Source organism: Esox lucius, chromosome 18 (genome assembly GCF_011004845.1).
Source record: "Esox lucius isolate fEsoLuc1 chromosome 18, fEsoLuc1.pri, whole genome shotgun sequence".
Lineage (NCBI taxonomy): Eukaryota > Metazoa > Chordata > Actinopteri > Esociformes > Esocidae > Esox > Esox lucius.
In genome coordinates, this window is record NC_047586.1 from 19325261 (window position 1) to 19345137 (window position 19877).

A 19877-nucleotide genomic window follows, 5' to 3' on the forward strand; every position below is an offset into this window, starting at 1 on the left:
ATAAATTTGTTTAAAATTTAAATAGGATATCATGATATGAGTGCTAGTTAGAAATGTTTGCAAACAAGAAGCAAAGTCTCCAAAAATAACAACAAAGAACTCACTCCTAGCATATTGGATGTTTGGCAACTTGTCTTTGCTACAGAGGTAGACACGGGCTGAATTGAAAACATGGTGTGATTCAACAATCTTTTGCTTGCTCCGCCAACTGAGGTTTTGGGAACCAATGAATAGGTATGAATGAAACAGGGAACCCTTCTGGTATGGCTATATTAACGTTACAAACCACAATGCCAGGAAATCCTGATATGAAAGGCTCCTAAAGCTGTTGTTTCACATTCATTTTTTGATCATTCCTCAGCCAAGTAAAGCCATGATAAAATGTGCGAAGACTGCCATCTTCTCATTCCAACCGTTTACAAGCGTTTTTCAATTACAACACCTCTCCAGTGGAAAAGCCTGATGTGTTGTTCACCCTTACCTTGCATCTGCATGCGTGTCTTGGCCAGCTCCATGGGGCAGCAGATGACACACTGGATGGCCCCGGCGGCGGCCCCGGCCAGGAACTGGTTCATCGGGGTGTCCTGGCCCAGGTAACGCATGGCGTTCCCCTGCACTCCAAACACTATGGCATTGATAAACGTCAGGCCCATCATGGGGGAGCCAATGCCCTTGTACAGTCCGAACATCTGGGCAGAGGTGGCAACAGAGTGGGTAAGGGGAGATGGAGGGTGAAGGAGAGAGAATGAGATAAGCCTGGATGGAAGAAAAACTGTATTCGATACAAAGTGTACAAAGTGTTCAAAATGAAATGTGCATGTCTTTGAATCCTTGTACAAACTTCTTAAAATCTGTTATAAGCTCTATATAACAAAAGACAAAGAAGAAAAACACACAACTGTGTGCAGACTGACAGGCTGCTACTTGTTCCTCAGAACACGTTTAATCGGTAACGTAATTTCCTGACAGTCTTAACCCACAAATGTCTACAGTAATTACACCAGCACTTCTAAGGACACACTAACCTAATTAATACCACAACAATATCCAGAAGTACAGGGATGTATACACCGCCAGACAAAAAATGGAAACGCAAACCACCGTTGAGCTTGCAGGCACCAAACCTGTCACAAGGAGTCACTAGAGAGCAACGAGACAAGACAACTCTATACACTGGTTCACTAAAGCGCCACTGACCCAAATAGCCCGCATTCAGCAGAACCCCGGGGCATTTTTGGTATGCTATAACCAGGATTCAAATTCCTGGCCACTAGTTACAGGACCGGTAAATTAGCGCAAGCTAATATGGTCTGGTGCAATGCATCCTAGAATTTTACATTTAATTTTGTTAATGATTTTGCATCTGTCCCTATTCGATAATTAATGGGCTAGAAGGAAAACAAGCAGGGCCCTGGGTCCTGAGGCCAACTACACACTGACATACGCCTAGTCCACGCATACACAGGTATTTCTTTTTTTTTTTTATAATCCAAATAACAAGTACTAAATCCCTGTCCACATGAAAACACAAAAACACACTGTCAAGCACTGTCAAAGAGCATGCCAAACCAACAAGCGACACTACAACCCTAAACTTAAAGCCATGTTGGCCAATCAGAAACCTGAAAAAGTTATTACTGGTTCTGGTAGGATAACAATAATTTGGCTGTAGCAGTGTCCTCCGTAGCACATTCTTACACCACTGTTCCTCAATATAATGGGAGAATAACTGTACATTTGTGTAAACATATATTTCTTTTTTTTAAGTCCTGTTAGCAAGATTAAAACCAGCACTATTTTGGCTACGTCCACCATTGCACAAAATCACCTCATGTAAACAAAGGAGATAAGGGTGCAAACTCTGACGTTACTTGCCAAAATCTCTGTTTCCCTGTCTACATGTAAACACTGAAAACAGAGATTTTGAATATCTTCACCCTAGAAGGTATGAAGGTTTTTAAAAAGGTCCGTTTTCAGTGACCTAAAACAAAGTTTACGTGTGGGTGAAAGGCCAAAACTCAAATAAAGACACTGTTTTATAATGGACTAGGCCATAGAAATTTAATTGTTACAGAAAATTCTAATCTTAGAGAACATCGCTAACTCCTAGATTCACAGTATCAGATTCACAGTATCCCTGTGGTTAAACATGACACATTGACATGGGCTAATGACCAGTTTAAAGTGAAACTGGGAAAGTTGTCCATGAAATATAAGGTTATTTTGTGTGACTTACTGACTCCTGACGTATGATGGACTGGAAACAGTGGTAAGTTCCACGGTAGAGAGGCTTGTCAACATTCTGGACTTGGAGTCTTACCTGCAATACGAACACAACAAATGTCAAAGGTCTAATTGAGCCTTGACAGCCAACTAACCCTCCCAACAAACACTTTCTGACAATGATATCACAACATAGGAACAAAAGGGAGGGAAATGGAATATACCGTATCTACAAAACAAATACATCCTGACACGACTTGGTAAACACACTTATACATCCAACAGCTAAATATGGCTAACTGTTGATAGGGGAAAAGTCATATTCTTGTGCTTGTTGTGATTTAACAAAACCAAGACAGTTAAAGTGAGACAGAGACACTGGTGAATAGATTGACCTTGGCCGTACTTACTACAGTGTACTGTTCTGAGGCAGTATCTACTAACAGAGTAACACCTCTTCTGTGAAATGAAGAAAGTCCCTGTTACAACAAGGATATCTTCCACAGTCAGTAGACCTACAGATGCTAGTGAAAGTACATTCACCCCCCTTGAGCAGTCTTCAAAATGTTCAGCCATACAGGTCAATGACAAATTGATATATCCAATTTGTTTACAAAAAGGTAAAATAATTAGCATTTTTAACCAATCAGGGCGGAGTGGGCGGACTCCCTAGCAGGTGGAGGTAACCTATTAGGTGGAGGCACTGCACTATTTTATTGGTAAGGCCCACACAGTTCACAAATTAACCTTCCCATGCTGATTACTAAGAGACCAGTCAACTATTGCCCCTAAGCATAAACGGACACTCATAAGAGAGGGCTATGTCAGATACTGCAGAAATAATGGAAGAGCAAGATAGGCAACATGACTGTAAATGAAGGCAGTGAAACGAAAAAAGAAAAGGAGAACTACTTTTGGTGACAACAAGCCACTGAGCACTCATTTTAGCTTACGTAATTCTAATGGCCTCAGGCAAAAGAGAATTGCGATGAATCTGGAGCTGATACAGTCGAGTCAATGGGAAGATAATGATCCTATTGATTGAAATAATGAGTCATAATCCCCACAAAACCTTGCGGCAAAACTTGAAAAGCGTTCATTTCTGTTATTAAACAATTAATTTAATCTAAAGGGGATTTTTTGATGAACAAACGCTGAGTCGGTAAGCCTAAATGAAACAGACCTTATTTGAAGTGTATTTCAAATCCCTCTTGGGATAAATGAATGGTGTAATGCAAAAGGAGATCAGATTTTGCTGCTAGGTTTTATGGTGATTATGCCACATTGATGATTTCTCTATCAAGGCATTAGCGGTTATGGGAATGGAGGACCATGGAGCATCAGCCATTGAAGAAGCTTTAGATGCCTAAGTGAGTTGTGGAAGACAAATTGAGAATCTCTAAAACGAAATTAGGGCTGTGACAATTAGTCAACTAAGTCAAAAAAGCTTATTATTCGACTAGTTAAATCTGTCAACTACCATTTTGGTAGTTCAGTCACTATACATACACTACCGTTCAAAGGTTTGGGGTCACTTAGAAATTCTGTTTCAGCAAGTTCATTTTAAGACTTTTTAAGGCTTTTTTAATACCATGTCGATTTCCATTTAAGACCAATTTCCCAACATGTAGTTTAATTTACAAAAACGTACAACATCTGTAAATTAATTTTTAGACAAACTGCCAAACCTAGCTTCACCAGAGCATGTATGTTACTATGGTAACCAACGCAAAGTCAGCCGCAGTAGCCATCATGTGTAAACCCCTGCATGGGTTTTACACACGGTAGGCAGACTTTTCTCTCGGTTAAAGTTGTCGATAATAGCGGTCTGTCTGCAAGTGCCTGTACCCACCGTTGTTACAGCAGTAAGCCTACTGCTTACAGTAACGTTACTGACAGTACTCCACGGGACTGTTGTCTGTGATACGACCAAACAGAACTGAAATGCCGGGAGAGAAATCCCATAGATACCAGCGGAAGTTTAACAGCCAAAGTCTACTACTATGTTGCTAGCCAAATTACCTAGCTTGGTACTAGCTAGCTATCTAACTCGTGAACAACGGTGTTGGGAGAAAAGCAGCCAACCGTCACATTTCTTGATGACATCTAACAACCTGACTAAAATAATGGTTTCACTTTCATCATCTATTCACTGTGCTAACATAACTTAATAAATATTTAAAACCTTTAAAAAGACGAAATAAGACTATTTAAGACTTTAAAGCCTTTTATTTAGACACATTAATTTAAGACTTTAAAGACCCGCGGACCTGTCTATAGGACTAACTGTAGTTTGTTGTAATGTATATGTGACGCCGACACTGACTATTACCATTACTGCATCACTGGTTGCAATAGAGGAGGAATATAAGGAGGAAGAATCCTCCTTAAATAAGCGCATACATTTCAGTGAGTTTCTTATATTGCTTCATATTTCTTAGGAGAGCACATAAGTATTTTTATGTATTGTGTACCTTGACTGAAAATTCAAGACGAAGATGAGACTGTCAGAGCAGAGCAACTTTGATCTCAGATGGGTCAAGCTCAGAGCCCAAATGTTCCAAAGAGGCAACCTGAGCATATAGAGCAGGAAGTTAAAGCTCAGAAGAAAAAGAAAAAACATCCGATAGCGGGTTCCTTTCAGTTTATTTGTATGTTGTCCTGTTGTGGAGTCAGCTGTAATGAAAAGGACGATTATAGCTCAAACTCAGAAAATCTAAATAAGAACCACAGCAGTGCAACATCTTTTTATTCTGGTAAGCAAAGATCCCCCTCAGATAGGGAAAGCCACTAGATCAGGGCTCAAGAACCAGAACTCCGGACCATGATTATGAAGAATCAAGCAAAAATTATTCCCATTCAACAAGTACAGTCTTCCAAAAGAAGGAAAATACACCAGCGGGTTCCAAACCCAGAAAAAAAACAGACTATATAAGGGGAAGAATGGAGGAGCAACCGGATCTCGAACATCAGATCATCCTGGTGGAAGCAAAACCCATGTCGAGAAGGTCAGCATTACCCCAGAGTTTGTCTCCATACGGGCCTTTCTCCCAGCCTCCTAGCAACACATCCTCCTGCTCCATACAGTCATTGTTCTCACTTTCTCAACTGGTTTACACCAAACTTTCACAGGTTCTCCAAACCTCATGCCAATGCTGCCAATCCTTAAGCTCACTGACGTCATTGGGAAACAGCAGAGGTTCCACGTACAGTCAAATGGACTGGCAGCTCCTGCCTGGTGTGCCATCCCTATCCTTTCCAGGAGAGAAAAGAGACAAAACCCCTGTTGGGATACTAGCTGGCAGTACATTCTATAGACAATCTATGATAACAATCACATCAGAACTATCCAGCACATCTGACTGGGGAGATTACATTTTAGATGAAGACACACCCAGTACTCCGACATCGGGGCTTAGCCGTCTGGGGAGAGAACTGTCAAGTCCTGATCTGAACTCCCTTGGAACGGTCATCTCTGTCGAGGCAAAAACACCTCATGAGGGGAACCAGTCAGACATTGAAATCTACTATTCTGCCACCGTAAGCCCGACTCAAATTGATGCACCTGACTATTCTCTTGGATGTGCCTACCTGTACCATTGCCTTTAATAAACATAGCACTCTGCACTTGAATCCATATATGTCTCCCGAGGATTATTATACCATCCAACCAACTAACAAGCTTTTCAACTAATCAGCCTTAACTAAAGACAAGCAGTAAGAAAGAAGTTCTAGACCTGATCCTGCACTGAACCAGATTATAATCCAAATTATACTGTTCTAATTTACAAAAAAATCCATATTATCATATAATCACAGTTGCTATGATTCTATATTAGTGTAAGATAAATGTTTTGAGATCCAGGATAGATGGCTTCATATAAAAACAGAGAAGCTGATTGCAGGGAAAAGAAACATGCGAAGGTTGCCATTGCCGACCTATAGAGTAGAAAATTGAGAAAATACTTTAAAGGATGCTGAGTTTGCAACTAAGCATTTTTCTTCTTTAGGCTTACTGCCTCATCGACCAGTCTGATTAGAAATATTGTCAACTGGGTATGTCATAGCCTGCTCAGAATCACAATGGTTTGTAAATTCTTCAGTAAAGAACTTAGGTCACAATTGTGTTCTTTCCATAATACCGCCACACCAAGAACGTTGTTTCTTTGTAGGTTTTTCTAGCCTTTTATCCACTATATTGCACAGGATCCTTATACCCCAAGTACAAAGAGGACTGACTGAATAGCCAATGGAAAAGTGATATAGAAATAAGGTATGTTCAGCCAGTCAACAAACAAATTCAAAAATCCTAACAAAAAATTCTGACAGGCTACTGAAATTATATTCTTGTAAAATTAAAATTACTCTCCTTCCCCATTTCCCTTTGTGTCTAGTGAAATTCCAATCTCTCCCTTACAATATTGAACTTGCGTTAACTACAGTAAAGTTAGCAAAGGTTTAATTTACCCTTTTCGTTCAGACTGAGTAGGCTGCATTCTGGCAGTGGCGTAGCGTGGTGAAGCTGATCCTTACATAGATGTACTGGCTTCTGATTGTGATAACACAATAGAAACACGATTTAAAACAAAAGGCCAAGCACTGACGCCCGACTCACTCCTGCACACCAGATAGTTACGCCACTGCATACTCAACCCACTCTCTTCCCTGTGCGTACATATAACACAGGTTCACACTTCACAATTTCGTGCTATGCATACGCCCAAGTCCCTTTTTGCGTGTAGTGCAGACACAATCTCCTCCCATTAAGAACTATGGTGAATAAATGCGATATTAAAGTTTTACCTTTACCCTTTGACTTTCTTTCAAGAAAAAAGTCAATCTACGGCTTTTAAACGATTAGTCAATCTTCGGGAAATCCGTGCCTCGATGATGGTGACGTCAAATAGGTTTCAGTTGGTGCGTGTCAATGAAACTATTTTATTGACCATTATTATTAATGGGAGGAGATCGCGTCTCAACTGCACGCAAAAAAGGACTTTGGCGTATGCATAGCACGACATTGTGTGAACCCGTGTTATATGTACGCAAAAGGAAGAGAGTGGGTTGCTGTATCCATATTCACGGACTATATCATGGTAGTTGTACATTCCCTTAATAAACAACCCCTGCCAAATCGGAACATACAACATGAACAGCGATAGTTTTCGTCTATATACGAAATAAGCAGAATAATTCATACTGTGTACATTGCTTCGCCTGCAAGGAGATACGAACTCTGGACCTACAGTTCACAATTCTCTAATCCCTATGCAAGGGGCAGTCAGTCGATCAGTCTGTCACACTCATTCACTCACTCAGTAAGAGACATCCGCTTATGTGGTCCGGCAAAAATCTTTTTCAGTCAGTCTTTTTTTAGTTATTGTATCCTCTTCACTCGCCAACTACAGGAGTATGCCATCCCACTCTCTTCCTTTTGCGTACATATAACACGGGTTCACACATTGTCGTGCTATGCATACGCCAAAGTCCTTTTTTGCGTGCAGTTGAGACGCGATCTCCTCCCATTAATAATAATGGTCAATAAAATCGTTTCATTGACACGCACCAACTGAAACCTATTTGACGTCACCATCATCGAGGCACGGATTTCCCCGAAGATTGACTAATCGTTTAAAAGCCATAGATTTACTTTTTTCTTGAAAGAAAGTCAAAGGGTAAAGGTAAAACTTAAATATCGCATTTATTCACCATAGTTCTTAATGGGAGGAGATCGCATCTGCACTGTACGCAAAAAGGGACTTTGGCGTATGCATAGCACGAAATTGTGAAGTGTGAACCCGTGTTATATGTACGCAAAGGGAAGAGAGTGGGTTGCGATACAGACACCATACGGACATGGCACGTTGACAGTAAGTGTCATGTTAACTACGCCTGCCTAGGCGTTTGCTAGCAGTGACACACAAGAAGCCAGTCAACCAACTAGTGTAGGTAGTGTATTGCGCCATATTTAAATATATATAAACTCAATTATTTTATTTTCATACATTTATATGTCACATTAAATAAGGAAGCATCTTCATCAAGATGATAATGATATTTATAGAAGCTAATATTTTGAAAACCATTTAATAAAAAAGTAATGATGTTGCATCATATTTATGTAAACAGCAATTGCTTGTATCAGCTCTCATATCACAGCAAATCTGTGGTATAAATCAATATTCTGATGACATAATTTCAACATTATTATTTTTTATTCTGTTCGGGCCAGCAGATGTCACACCACAGAAAAAAAAGAGAAAAAAAAGTTAGCGTTGGACCCTGATATAGCCTAAATACTTCTGTCAACTACAGTTTACAGAAAATAAATCTACATACACATTCTATACCTAAACATGAATTCTCTGAATCATTTCAAAACACATTTAGTCTACATTAGCCTATTAATCTCGGTATTATACTTAAAATAAACATTCAATAACCGGATATGCCAACCTCTGAAGAGAATACTTAGACTTCAAACCCAAACTGACATGTTTCTGTGAACAAGGCACGGTTTTTCAACTGTGTTCCGTTGAAACCGACTTTACACTGCCAAAGCATAACTTCTCGCAGTACCCGTATTATCGGCATATCCAGCAGCAATTTTGAAATACATCTTCATGTACCGACTTGTAATCATTTGATCATATAAATGTTTACAATGATTATTAGTGACAAAAATGTTAGCTAGCATGTCATTAATGATCATTTCTGATAATTGTGTGGAACTATTAATATCTTCAGGTAGTTGGTTAGTGACGAAGGTAAAAAGTACAACCGCCTATTATTGGCCACCATCCCCCATTATTGGCCACCTTATATTTAGTTGAATTACATTAATTCCTTTTAATTTGTCTTACAAATGACTGTTCATAGTCTTCTCTTAAGTGTCAACTAGAAAGTTGTAGCTAGCTTTTTTTCTCTTAAGAAAACCAGAAAAGTTACTTGAACAAAATAATATTTATTAACAGAACTCAAGTGTAGTCTTGTACAATGTTCATGGATGTAGCACAAAATTCTGGGCCCTGTACATAGGCGGTCTCTGAGGGCCCCTCCTCACTTTATTCAAGATTCAAACATTTTTGAGGGCCCCTCTACACATTAGGGCCCTATATACTTAGTACCCCTTTTCCCCCCAGTCCAACGCCCCTGACAATGTTTACTGTAGATGGTAGTCCATACAATAACAGCTGAATAGCTAACCACTATGCTATGGAAATCGAAAGTATTGGCTGAATCTTAAATCGCATACTACATACATACTAAGCAGATGATTGTGAATCTATGAACTGTATGGCTTTTATTAGCCAGTAATAGGCCTACTAGTATCTACTTACTACTTGGAATAAGAATTGAGCACGTGCTAACAAGACTGAAGATGAACTTTACACGGCCAGAGCTATTTCATTTCATGGCACAACATGCATTTTCTTTCATTGATGAATGACATTGATACAATAACTATCAATATAAAGGTGAAGATAAATGACTATTTCGTCAAGTGACAAGACGAGAGAATCTTGGAATCCCCTCCTCTTGTACTGCGCAAGGGGTTGTGAACTATAGGCTTTAACCCCAGGATAATTACACGACGTACTGACAATGTAACAATTCGTACCAGTTTGTTAACGATCTTACGTAACTACAACCAAGAAATATTAACTAATTTTCGTTGCTACAACGTACTTTGCTTACAAAGTCATTACTGCCGCCACATCGGAAACCACGTATTCGGAATATTTCATATTTCACCTGAAGATCTTTAGAGTCACAAGAATTCCCCAATCACTGCAATTCAGACCAATTAAAATATTTGAAAATAATCTCCCACAATAACACAGACGGAATGCGTACATAATGTGTAAACTGTACACGCGCAGATGTGCCACTGCCCGAGCGTTCCGCCATTTCTTGTTAGCTAGTTTGTACTCCTAGATAGTCGTCAGAAGTTGACAGTTTCTCAGCAGACACAACAGGTGGCTATATCACATTTATTTTACTCCAGTTTAAGATCATTCTGATTTATGTTCTGATTTAATCATGTCTGTGAGTTTTCACCAGTACTCTTCTGCTACTGTGGTTAGCCTACGTTACTTGTTATTTAGAAATGTTATAATCATTGATGTTAATCATACTTTCGTTATCTAATCTTGCAATTTTCAAATGTAGTCGTGTAGGCTACATTATAGTACTATAATATACCTAGCTAACTACTGCAGGTAGCGCAAGTTTTCTTTGAAGGTATACCTGGCTAACTAGCTAGCACTGCAGCTAGCAAACGTTACTGTACCACGTTAAACATCAGTTTGCTTCATTAAGCCGACATAATTTCTGGAGCACCGTCATCATTTCTGGACAAGGAATCTCAGTTAAGCGTATTTAACTTCTTTACAAAGCAGATAGATATCTGTCATATAGCTAAAATCACTTTGGTAGTTCCCATCGAATTACAGTACTGTCTAGCAAGCTACAGTACAGTACGTCAACAACTAGTTTGGTTGGTAACTTTTTTCAAACATAGATGAACATCGAGTCACCTCACCTGTACTCAAATGTAAAGATTTTTACTATGAGTTCCACAAGTAATGACTCAACAAGACATTAGATAAAATTGTAAAAGTGATATAAATAACTTATTAACGAATTGAATCTAATGGTTCACATTGTCCAAGTGCAGCAACGGGTCTAACGGCAGAGGAAGGTGAATATAAAATTGAAGACCACTCAGACTCATTTCTGAAAGTGTTAAATACTTCACAAGAAAGAGTAAAGTGTCCGTCTTTGCTTGTGTGATTGTATTTTATCAGTTGGATAATATTAATTGTTTGTTTACATTTATTGTGAATTTTTTCTTTTGTTCATGATTTCACAATTCTTCACCATTTGAAAAGAAAAGAACCCAATGAGGAGTTAAGCATTCATATTGGCTTGTGTTCTTATATTTTAAGTATTTGTAAAATGTCCAGTTTGACAATATTTCTAAATTTGATCAGTTGATAGCTGGAACAAAAATGTCACTGATTGGAGAAGAATAGAACTCTACTAGCGGGAAAAAAATACTGTTTATGGTGGCTATTGCCTTTGAAGATCTACAGTTTCATTGGAGTTAACTAGGTGAGATTTGCTACTTTATCCTTCCTGATGGTTATGTAGTCCCACACAGTTCTGATTTTAATTTTGTGCCGTTGACCAACTTGGGGAGTGTGAGGTGGGTGATAAATAAAATATTTAATTACATAAATGTTCTGGTTTGTTTGAAAATGTATAATATTTTTTGCTACGTATGGGGCACTTGTATATTACAGGATATGTCATGTAATTGGTTAGGAGAACATGTCTGGACTGATGATCTAACAACATTGCCATTATTATATCTGGGAAGGGGTTGATAGAATAAATGTATAATATTTATACATAATACCTCACTGTAAAACTAAACATGGGTGTAGAACCCTACTAAAATGTGTTGTGCACATATAAAATTTCATGGAACAGTTGGAGCAGGTAAATATAAGGTTGGAGAAAACGGTCAAGAAGTTGCCTGGACCGAAATGAACTTAGCTGTACATATTCTAGCTGTACGTATTAATATAGAAAATGTAAGAGGAAAACGGCAAAGAATGGTCAACTGGATAGGATGTCTGGGATTCGCGATTACCAATTATTGCATCCTGCAATGCTAGTTAGCAAACCAGCTTGCTACAATTAGGTAGCCACAAGTCAGCTAGCGTATCTGGTTAGCGTAACCAGAAGCACCATCTATCTCGGCCACCTGTCTCCATGCCGCTTTTTTTTTGCGTCTCTGTAAGAAAATAGCGTGCAATCGTATAGCTCCCATCACTGCTACTAAAACTAAATCTTTTAGAAAGGACCGCAAAATCAGTTCTGTTTATGATTTTAATTGCACGGTGAGCATTTTACAACCACCTACACAAAATCTCATGATTGGTCAGTCCCCAGCGATAGGCGCAGGTGATTTGCATGAAGTTGGAAAATCTGAACTTTTTCTTCTCCTCTCACGGATTCCACTCGCTCGCGACGCTTCCCTTCATTGAAATTAATTGAGCCATCGCGGTGTGAATGTACCATAAGACTTTTTTAATTACACTTGCTTCAATTTAAGACCAATTTCACAAAACCCCACGCAAAAAATACATAAAGACACCAATTAAACTGAAGCAAAGCACCTACAGACATTAGTTGTTGATGATCACCAAAACAAGCAGCTGTTTAAGGTGCATCCATATCTGCCTGCAACGACAGGGGAACGTGACTAGCATTTACATGCATTGTTAGTGACGTAGGCTACAGCATCTCCTTCCAATGTGGTTTAATTCCCACCAGTGTGTAGCCAATCAGTGTACACATCATTAATATAATGGTTTAATTCTCTCCATGCCAAAAGGGCTAGTCATCTCTGGTTGTATGTCGTGTAGCTCCGCCCCCTAGAGGGGCTTTAGCTCCTAGAGATTTACTCTGGCCGCTTCTGCGGCCATACTGAAAACTCATTATGCCAGATGGGACAGCCAATCAGGCCACGCCTGCCCCTATATTGGACACGTGAGCCCAGAGAACACCCTCCCTTTTTATTCAGCAAACACTTTGAGTGTCTATTGATTACTGTTTTTGCTTCAGCTTGAGAATTTTTGCTGTCGACATTCTTCAGTTCGACGTCTCACTATGAAGTTTTTCTTTGCCCCTTGCCGTTGCCCCGACCGGTCTCCGGATCAGGATCCTCACCGTTTGTGTATCCTGCCAGGGACCGGCCCACGCTCAAGAGGGTCTCACCGACACCCCTCCCAGCTTGCTCCTCCTGTGCTGCTTTGTCCCTCTCTACACGTGTAGAGAGGGCAAACTGTTTAGAACAAGAGGTGGACATCTCCGCCGTTTTGGATTCCAGCGACGGCGACGAGATGTCTGAGGAGGACGCTCCTACGCAGGACCCGACTCCTCTGACTCCGATAGAACGGGATGACGACCTCTCTTCTGCTGCTCCATTCAGCCTCACAATCCTCTGCGCATCGCCCGGGCTCCTGTGCTAAGGGCCGCCAAGTCTCTGCAGCGCTTCTTCTGCTGCCATGGCGCGTCCTCCTCTTACTGCCACGGCTCCTGCTCTTCCTCCCGTGCGACCCAGGCAACCCGCTCCCAGACCGGATACTCCGGGGCCGTCTAAGAAACTCAGACCGCCCTGACTGGGCGTGAAGCGGGCTACAAGTGGCAACGTTGCCCTCACGTCCTCGCCTCTTCCTCCATCAGCAGAGTAAGGGCCGAGTCTGACAGCGTCGCAGATTCGGCCCAACTATCTTTTCGTTTCAATAAACAAGCTACACATTGCTCGGTTGTAAGTTGTGCTTTTGTGTAGACTCGGGCAGTGTCTGAGCCTGTTAATTCACATGTACCTTTTGCATGCCCTAGTGTGCCTCCATCGGTGGCTATTAGAGACTCAGCGAGTGCTCTCTCTGTATCTATGTCTGCCCCGTTGGATATGAGCAGTGGCACGAATGAGCGGCTTTCCCTCATTCTCGCCCTGCAGCCTGCAGGTCTTCTAATATTTTGCTTGTGGACAATCTATTCCTTTCCCTATTCAGTGTAATGGTAAGAGCTATGTCAGCTATGTTCAGGGTAGTGGGGGTTCTCAGGGAGTTATAGGTATAACTGCTCTACCCGCCAACTCCAATATACGTAAGCGTCGGCTAGCAGGTTCAGAGGCGTCTCTCATTCCGCTGCCTGCCAGTCCCGAGCTTGTTCGCTCTCAGAGTTCTGCCCGGCACAACCGGGTTACATTCTCTCGCCTTTATTGAAACGCATATGCAAATGACGGGCTACTCTCTCTTCCGCCGTTCACGGGTTACAGAGCGTACTGAGAGTTCACTTTGTGTTACAGATGTAACCGTGGTGGCTTCTCATCCCGCTCGCTATGATGAGATCAAACACCAGTTTTGTTACCTGTTCCTTCTGATCACCTCATTCCTGTCTGCACTACTCTGCGTCTCCTTAGCTATGCGTCCCCACTCAGGGTGCAACATCTGCGTATGCAGATGGTTCCTATTAGTGAGAGCGTGGTGCCAATAGAGCAACAGAATGTCTCACTGGTTAGCGCGCTCGGGTCTTTTAGGTTCGCCTCCTGACGCAGCTTAAAATTTCTCTCTTGTTTTCTCTCATCCCTTTCTCTCCCTGCCTTCCTTGGGCAGTGTCTCTTCCTCTCGGGTTGAGCTCGGCGGCGGTAAGGGCAGAGATGGAATTGAAACTTTTCCTGACCAATTGCCCCCCAATTTCATGCTCTTCCTCTCAGAGCGTCAGTGACGTCATTACCGTACCATGTCAGCCTGGCTCGATCGAATGATCATACTGGGTTATCTGGTTCAGTTTCGCTCAGCTCCACCCCCTTCTCCGGGATAGTGGAGACGGTGATGTCATAACCCGACTGTCAGAGGTGATGAATTGTTGAGCAAAGGAGCGATCTGCGAGGTCCCGGAGGATCTCAGACAGGACGTTTACTTTCCTGGTTCCCAAAAGAACGGGAGGAGTGAGGCCGATCTTGGATTTGCGAAATCTGAATGCGCACGCCTGCTAGAAGCCTTCCTGCTGGGAGATTTATGTTAGAGCATAGACCTCAAGGATGCTTACTTCCATGTCCCAATCGTTCGCAGACACAGGACGTTTTTCCGGTTTGCCTTCAGGGCAGGGTCTTTGAGTATACTAGGATTCCATTTGGCTACGCTCTGGCTCCACGCTCCTTCTCCAAATGTCTGGAAGCGGAGCCCCTACGCAGAGAAGGCATCAGGATTTTAGCCGATCTAGGCGACCTACTGATTTTAGCATCATCCCTGGAATTGGCCAGGATACACACTGTCCGAATGGTGTCCCTTCTCATGCGATTAGGTCTCGCTATGAATTGGAAGATATGCATGCTGAGGCCAGCCCAGCAGGTTTCTTACCTGGGTCTGGTCATGCACACACGGTGAAGAGCACGCTTTTCAGACACGCAGGCTTTTGATCTGCTCTCTGCCCTCAACCTGTGCCGGGCGCCCGGTTCAGGCCGTCATGTCCCTGTTGGGTATGATGGCCGCAGCGCACACGGTAGTCCCCCTGGGCCTACTGCACATGCGCAGCCTACAGGCCTGGTTTGCTCGCCAGCGGGTCGACACAGTACGTCATCGAAGCCGGACTTGGTGCTGACGCACTCTTGGACAAGGGCTGGGATGTCCTGGTTCGCTTGGATAACCGGGCTACGGTCACGTACATCAATCACCTAGGGGGGATCAGGTCTCCTGCTCTCCACCGATCTGCGACACGTCTTTGGCTATGGGCACATGCCCACCTCCACTCCCTGACTGCGACTCTGGGCCGTCTGAACGCACACTGTCGCCTGTGGTTCTCCCTGTCCCAGTTGGATTCCCCCCCCAGCTTCATGGCCTCCTTTACGTGTTTCCCCCACAGCGCTGCAAGTGCGTCTGCTGGCTTGGATCAAGATGGAAGGGCTTCGGGTCATCCTGGTGGCACCAGATTACCCTGCGGCTATCTGGTATCCAGAGATGATCCAGTTGCTGGCGGACCGCCCATGGTCGGTTCCGTTCAGACAGGCTCAATTCTACACCCACCCTCTTTGTGAATCCCCATACCAGGTCTAACAGACTGATTCCCCCAACTGTCTATTCGGATTCCCGGTTGGGTCGTCCGCTTTCTAAGCAGCTTCTCTCCCACTGGCTTTGTGACTGCATCACTTTGCCCTACGGGGCGTCTGGTTCTGTTCTTCCGGAGGGTCTCCGTGCACACTCCATGTGGGGTGTTGCTGCCTCTTCTGCCCTTTTCCACGGGGTCAGGGTGGATGACATTTGCACTGTGGCGTTGTGGTCGTCGCCTTCACCGTTTGTGCGTTTCTATTTACTGGACGTGTCTCCATCATCCCTTGTTCATTCGGTTCTTGGTGCTGCTGCCTGAGATCTCAGAATTGCCTTGATTCTATCTTTTCCCTAACAGTACAGAATCCTGTAGCCTGCTTGGTTCAGAGATATTGTCACGGCCTGCCAATACACTTGGTGTGGGTTTGCCTCCTCCTTGGGGTATTTTTTGGTATCCCCATGCCCCTCATCTCGTGATGTGTGGTGCATGAGTGTTTTTTGTTGTGCTTATGTGGAACGGATATGTTTCCCTTTCGCTTGAGCTCACCATACTTTCTCCCTGGGGTGGCCTGTGTGTTCATGGGCCTGCTCTGAAGGGGGATTCCATCATTAACACATTCGATCATCCCTTTTTGACCTTGTCAGTTATCGGGGATGTTTCATCTTGGGGTTTTAGGGGAAAGGTTCTACAGGACCCTGTGAGCTTTACAGGGGGTCCGGCAGGGAGTACATCTTTGGCTCGCTTGCTCCGCCGTGAACCACTAGGAGCTAAAGCCCTTCTACGGAGCAGAGCTCCACGACATATAACGTTAGTTACTGGGAATGTAACTCCGGTTATATGAGTGGAGCTGAGCCCCATAGACCTGTTGCTATGCCGTCCCACGAGTCATGCTGAATAAACTCAGGAGGGTGTTCTCTGGCCTCACGGGTCTTATATAGGGGCAGGCGTGCCCTGTTTGGCTGTCGCATCTTGCATAATGAGTTTTCAGTATGGACGTGGCAAGGGTAAACCACTAGGAGCTAAAGCCCCTCTAGGGGGCTCCGCTCCACTCATAACTGGAGTTACATTCCCGGTAACTAACGTTCTGTATTGTACTTTTGTTCCACTAATAATAACTATAATAATTAATAAAATTGTAACAGGCCTATAGCCTAATAATTATAACAAGAATAATATTACACACAGATAAGAAAATCAGCTTACCTAGCCACCTGCATTATTTCATGTAGTTGTCTTTCATTTTTATTTATTTTACAAAAACGTACAGCATCTGCAATGTAATCTTTAGACAACACACCAAACCTAGCTTCACCAGAGCATTGTTGTTAACTAACGCAAACTCAGCCACAGTTGCATTCATGTAATCCCTGCATGAGTTTTTGCACACGGTAGGTAGAATTGTCAGTTGTCGGTTCAAGTTGTCGATAATCGCGGTCTGTCTGTATGTGCCTGTACCCACAGTTACAGCAGTAAGCCTACTGCTTACAATAACGTTACTGACTTTACTCTGTGGGACTGTTGTCTGTGATACGACCAAACAGAACAGAAATGCTGGGAAATCCCATTAATACCAGCGGATGTTTAACAGCCAATGTCTACTATGTTGCTAGCTACATTACCTAGCGTACTAGCTAGCTATCTACCTCATGAACAATGGGTGTTGGGAGAAAAGTAGCCAACTGTCAGGTGTCTTGATGACATTTAACAATCTGACTGAAATCATGATTCCTCTCCACACGAACAGAGCTAAAATCTGTTCACAATCCACACATTTTTTGCATCATCTATTCACAGTGCAAACAGAACTTCAGAAATATTTTTTAAGACATATAAAAAGACGAAATAGGTCAATTTAAGACTTTAAGGCCTTTTATTTAGATAAATACATTTAAGATTTGTTAAGACCTTTTAAGGACCCGCAGATACCCTAAATAAAACTGGCCTTCCTCAGATTAGTTGAGTATCAGGAGCACCAGTGTTTGTGGGTTCGATTACAGGCTCAAAATGGCCAGAATTAAATAACTTTCTTCTAAAACTCATCAATCTATTTTTGTTCTGAAAAATTGAGGCTATTTAATGCGAGAAAATGCCAAGAAACCGAAGAGCTCATACAAGACTCTATACTACTCATTTCACAGAACAGTCTAACCAAAATAGCAAGAGCAGTGGGAGGCCCTGATGCACAAATGTGCAAGAGGACAATACATGAGTGTCTAGTCAAATGGCAGCTTCATTAAACAGTACACGCAAAACACCAGTCAACGTCAACAGTGAAGAAAATGCTACTCCGGGATGCTTGCCTTCTAGGCAGAGTTACAAAGAAAAAGACATCTCAGACTGGTCAATAAAAAGAAAAGATTAAGATGGGCAAAAGGTCACAGACACTGGACAGAAGGGTAAAAGTGATCTTGAAGAACTAGACTGAAAATCTAAAAAGTGATTTACCTTTTTTCCATTCTGGAATGCAACCCTGCGTCAGCTGAAGTTGGTTGACTTGCTAAAAGCAAAATTCAAGTTTGGTCTTAAATATTAACTGAACTACCTAGCCAGATAGTTTACAGATAAGCTGTGAGAGGGTTGTGGGCTTGATTTGAGAGGTATGTGTTGAAAGCAACTTGACCAGACCCTTATTAGTATCCTCTGCCTACATACAAATATATTTAGCTACTCAAAGCCAAATAACAGGACACTATATTTGCTTGCCATTTTCTTGCTCTTCCTCAATAGTCCTTGAGTATCACTAGGGGTATTGATGTGTCGTTTGTAAACAAACTGCTAGTTTTGATCAGCTCACAATGGTGAAAGAGGTTCCAGATTTACTTTTTTAACTAAAAATAACATGAACATCTGTAGGTAATTAACCAAATAATGTATTACATGGTAGATCGTATATCCTCAGTGCACAAAATATGTTCAGTGAAATTACGTGAAGACATTTAAATAAAAATATGGGCATTTCACAATCTGAAAACTGTAGACAACTACTGGGGCTTCACACTGGAGACGAGATATTGACTTCATGAAAATGTGTCAACTTTGAGCATTTTGCATGAAGAGCCATTTGAAGAAACAGTAAACTGTATCTTTTAGGTAAATGGACAATAATCTGAAAGCCCATCACAATCATGACCAAGCATGGTGGTGTGTGCCCAAAATCTCACCTTGAACCCTGTAGAATTAACAGGTCTCTCTGCCACTACAGCAGTGTCCATAAAGACATAAGGTTTGACTATTGATGTTAATCAATGACTCCTTACCGAACGTACTGTGCTTGAGCAATTTTGACAAAAACAACTTTATCCCAAGTGATCTGCATTATTCTTAGAATAATATTCAAATAGCTTTTAAGTTGTAATGGCTGCAAAACGTGCTTCTACTAAGCATTAAGTCTAGGGTGTAAAAATTAAGACATCTATGTTTCTGTTTGGTAAATGTTTTATTCATTAGAGAACGCTTCTGAAACATTCTCACTGTCTAGATGTTATGGATCTCCTTTGATCCCTTATTTTAGGGCAGCAGAATGTGAAGACTGTTCAAGGGGCTTGTTGACTCATAAACCATTGTATATAAGCAAGGTGTTTAAGCAATCAACACAAATAACTATGGACTCCTCAGAATCTGAACACTGAATGTTTGTACTGAAGGGGAGAAGTGTCGTTGTAGATACAAAACATATTCTGCAGTTCAACCCTGTGTACAATGACGTTCATGAGTTGTTTTGAAATCAAACAGATTTGGCAGCTTCACAATTAAAAGGGATACTTCAGGGGTTAAGAATTTCACTCAGACCCTGCTCCAATTGGGAAATATGGACGAAGACTACTTTACATAATTATTAATAACATAAAAATACACAATACAGAATCAAAATACACAATAATATACTGTATGTGCAGCTACGACTATATGGTCAACCACACAGCTAAAAGAAGTTAGAAGCTCCATTTCCTGCTTTGGAGAGGAGTTGGCTATTACTCACAAAAGCCTTTCAGTAATTGCTCAAAGCTAGCCATATGCTAGCTTAACAT

At 41.9% G+C, this 19877-nt stretch overlaps 1 protein-coding gene across 4 annotated transcripts in view; it reads right to left on the bottom strand.

The window, feature by feature from the left end:
- Positions 1-19877, bottom strand: part of LOC105030675 (mitochondrial basic amino acids transporter) — a 31562-nt gene that overhangs the window by 7149 nt on the left and 4536 nt on the right. For 3 of the 4 annotated variants that reach the window (XR_004574742.1, XM_020056387.3, XM_020056388.2), the window contains exons 3-4: positions 2237-2320; positions 482-689 (exon numbers count right to left, since the gene is read on the bottom strand). Coding sequence is in view for 3 of the 4 variants with exons in the window: in XM_020056387.3 (XP_019911946.2) it covers positions 482-689; positions 2237-2320 (292 nt within the window). In the remaining variant the exon portion in view is untranslated. Of the gene's footprint in view, positions 1-481; positions 690-2236; positions 2321-2633; positions 2683-19877 lie in introns of all 4 variants that reach the window. The other variant, XM_034287856.1, reaches the window with a different exon arrangement.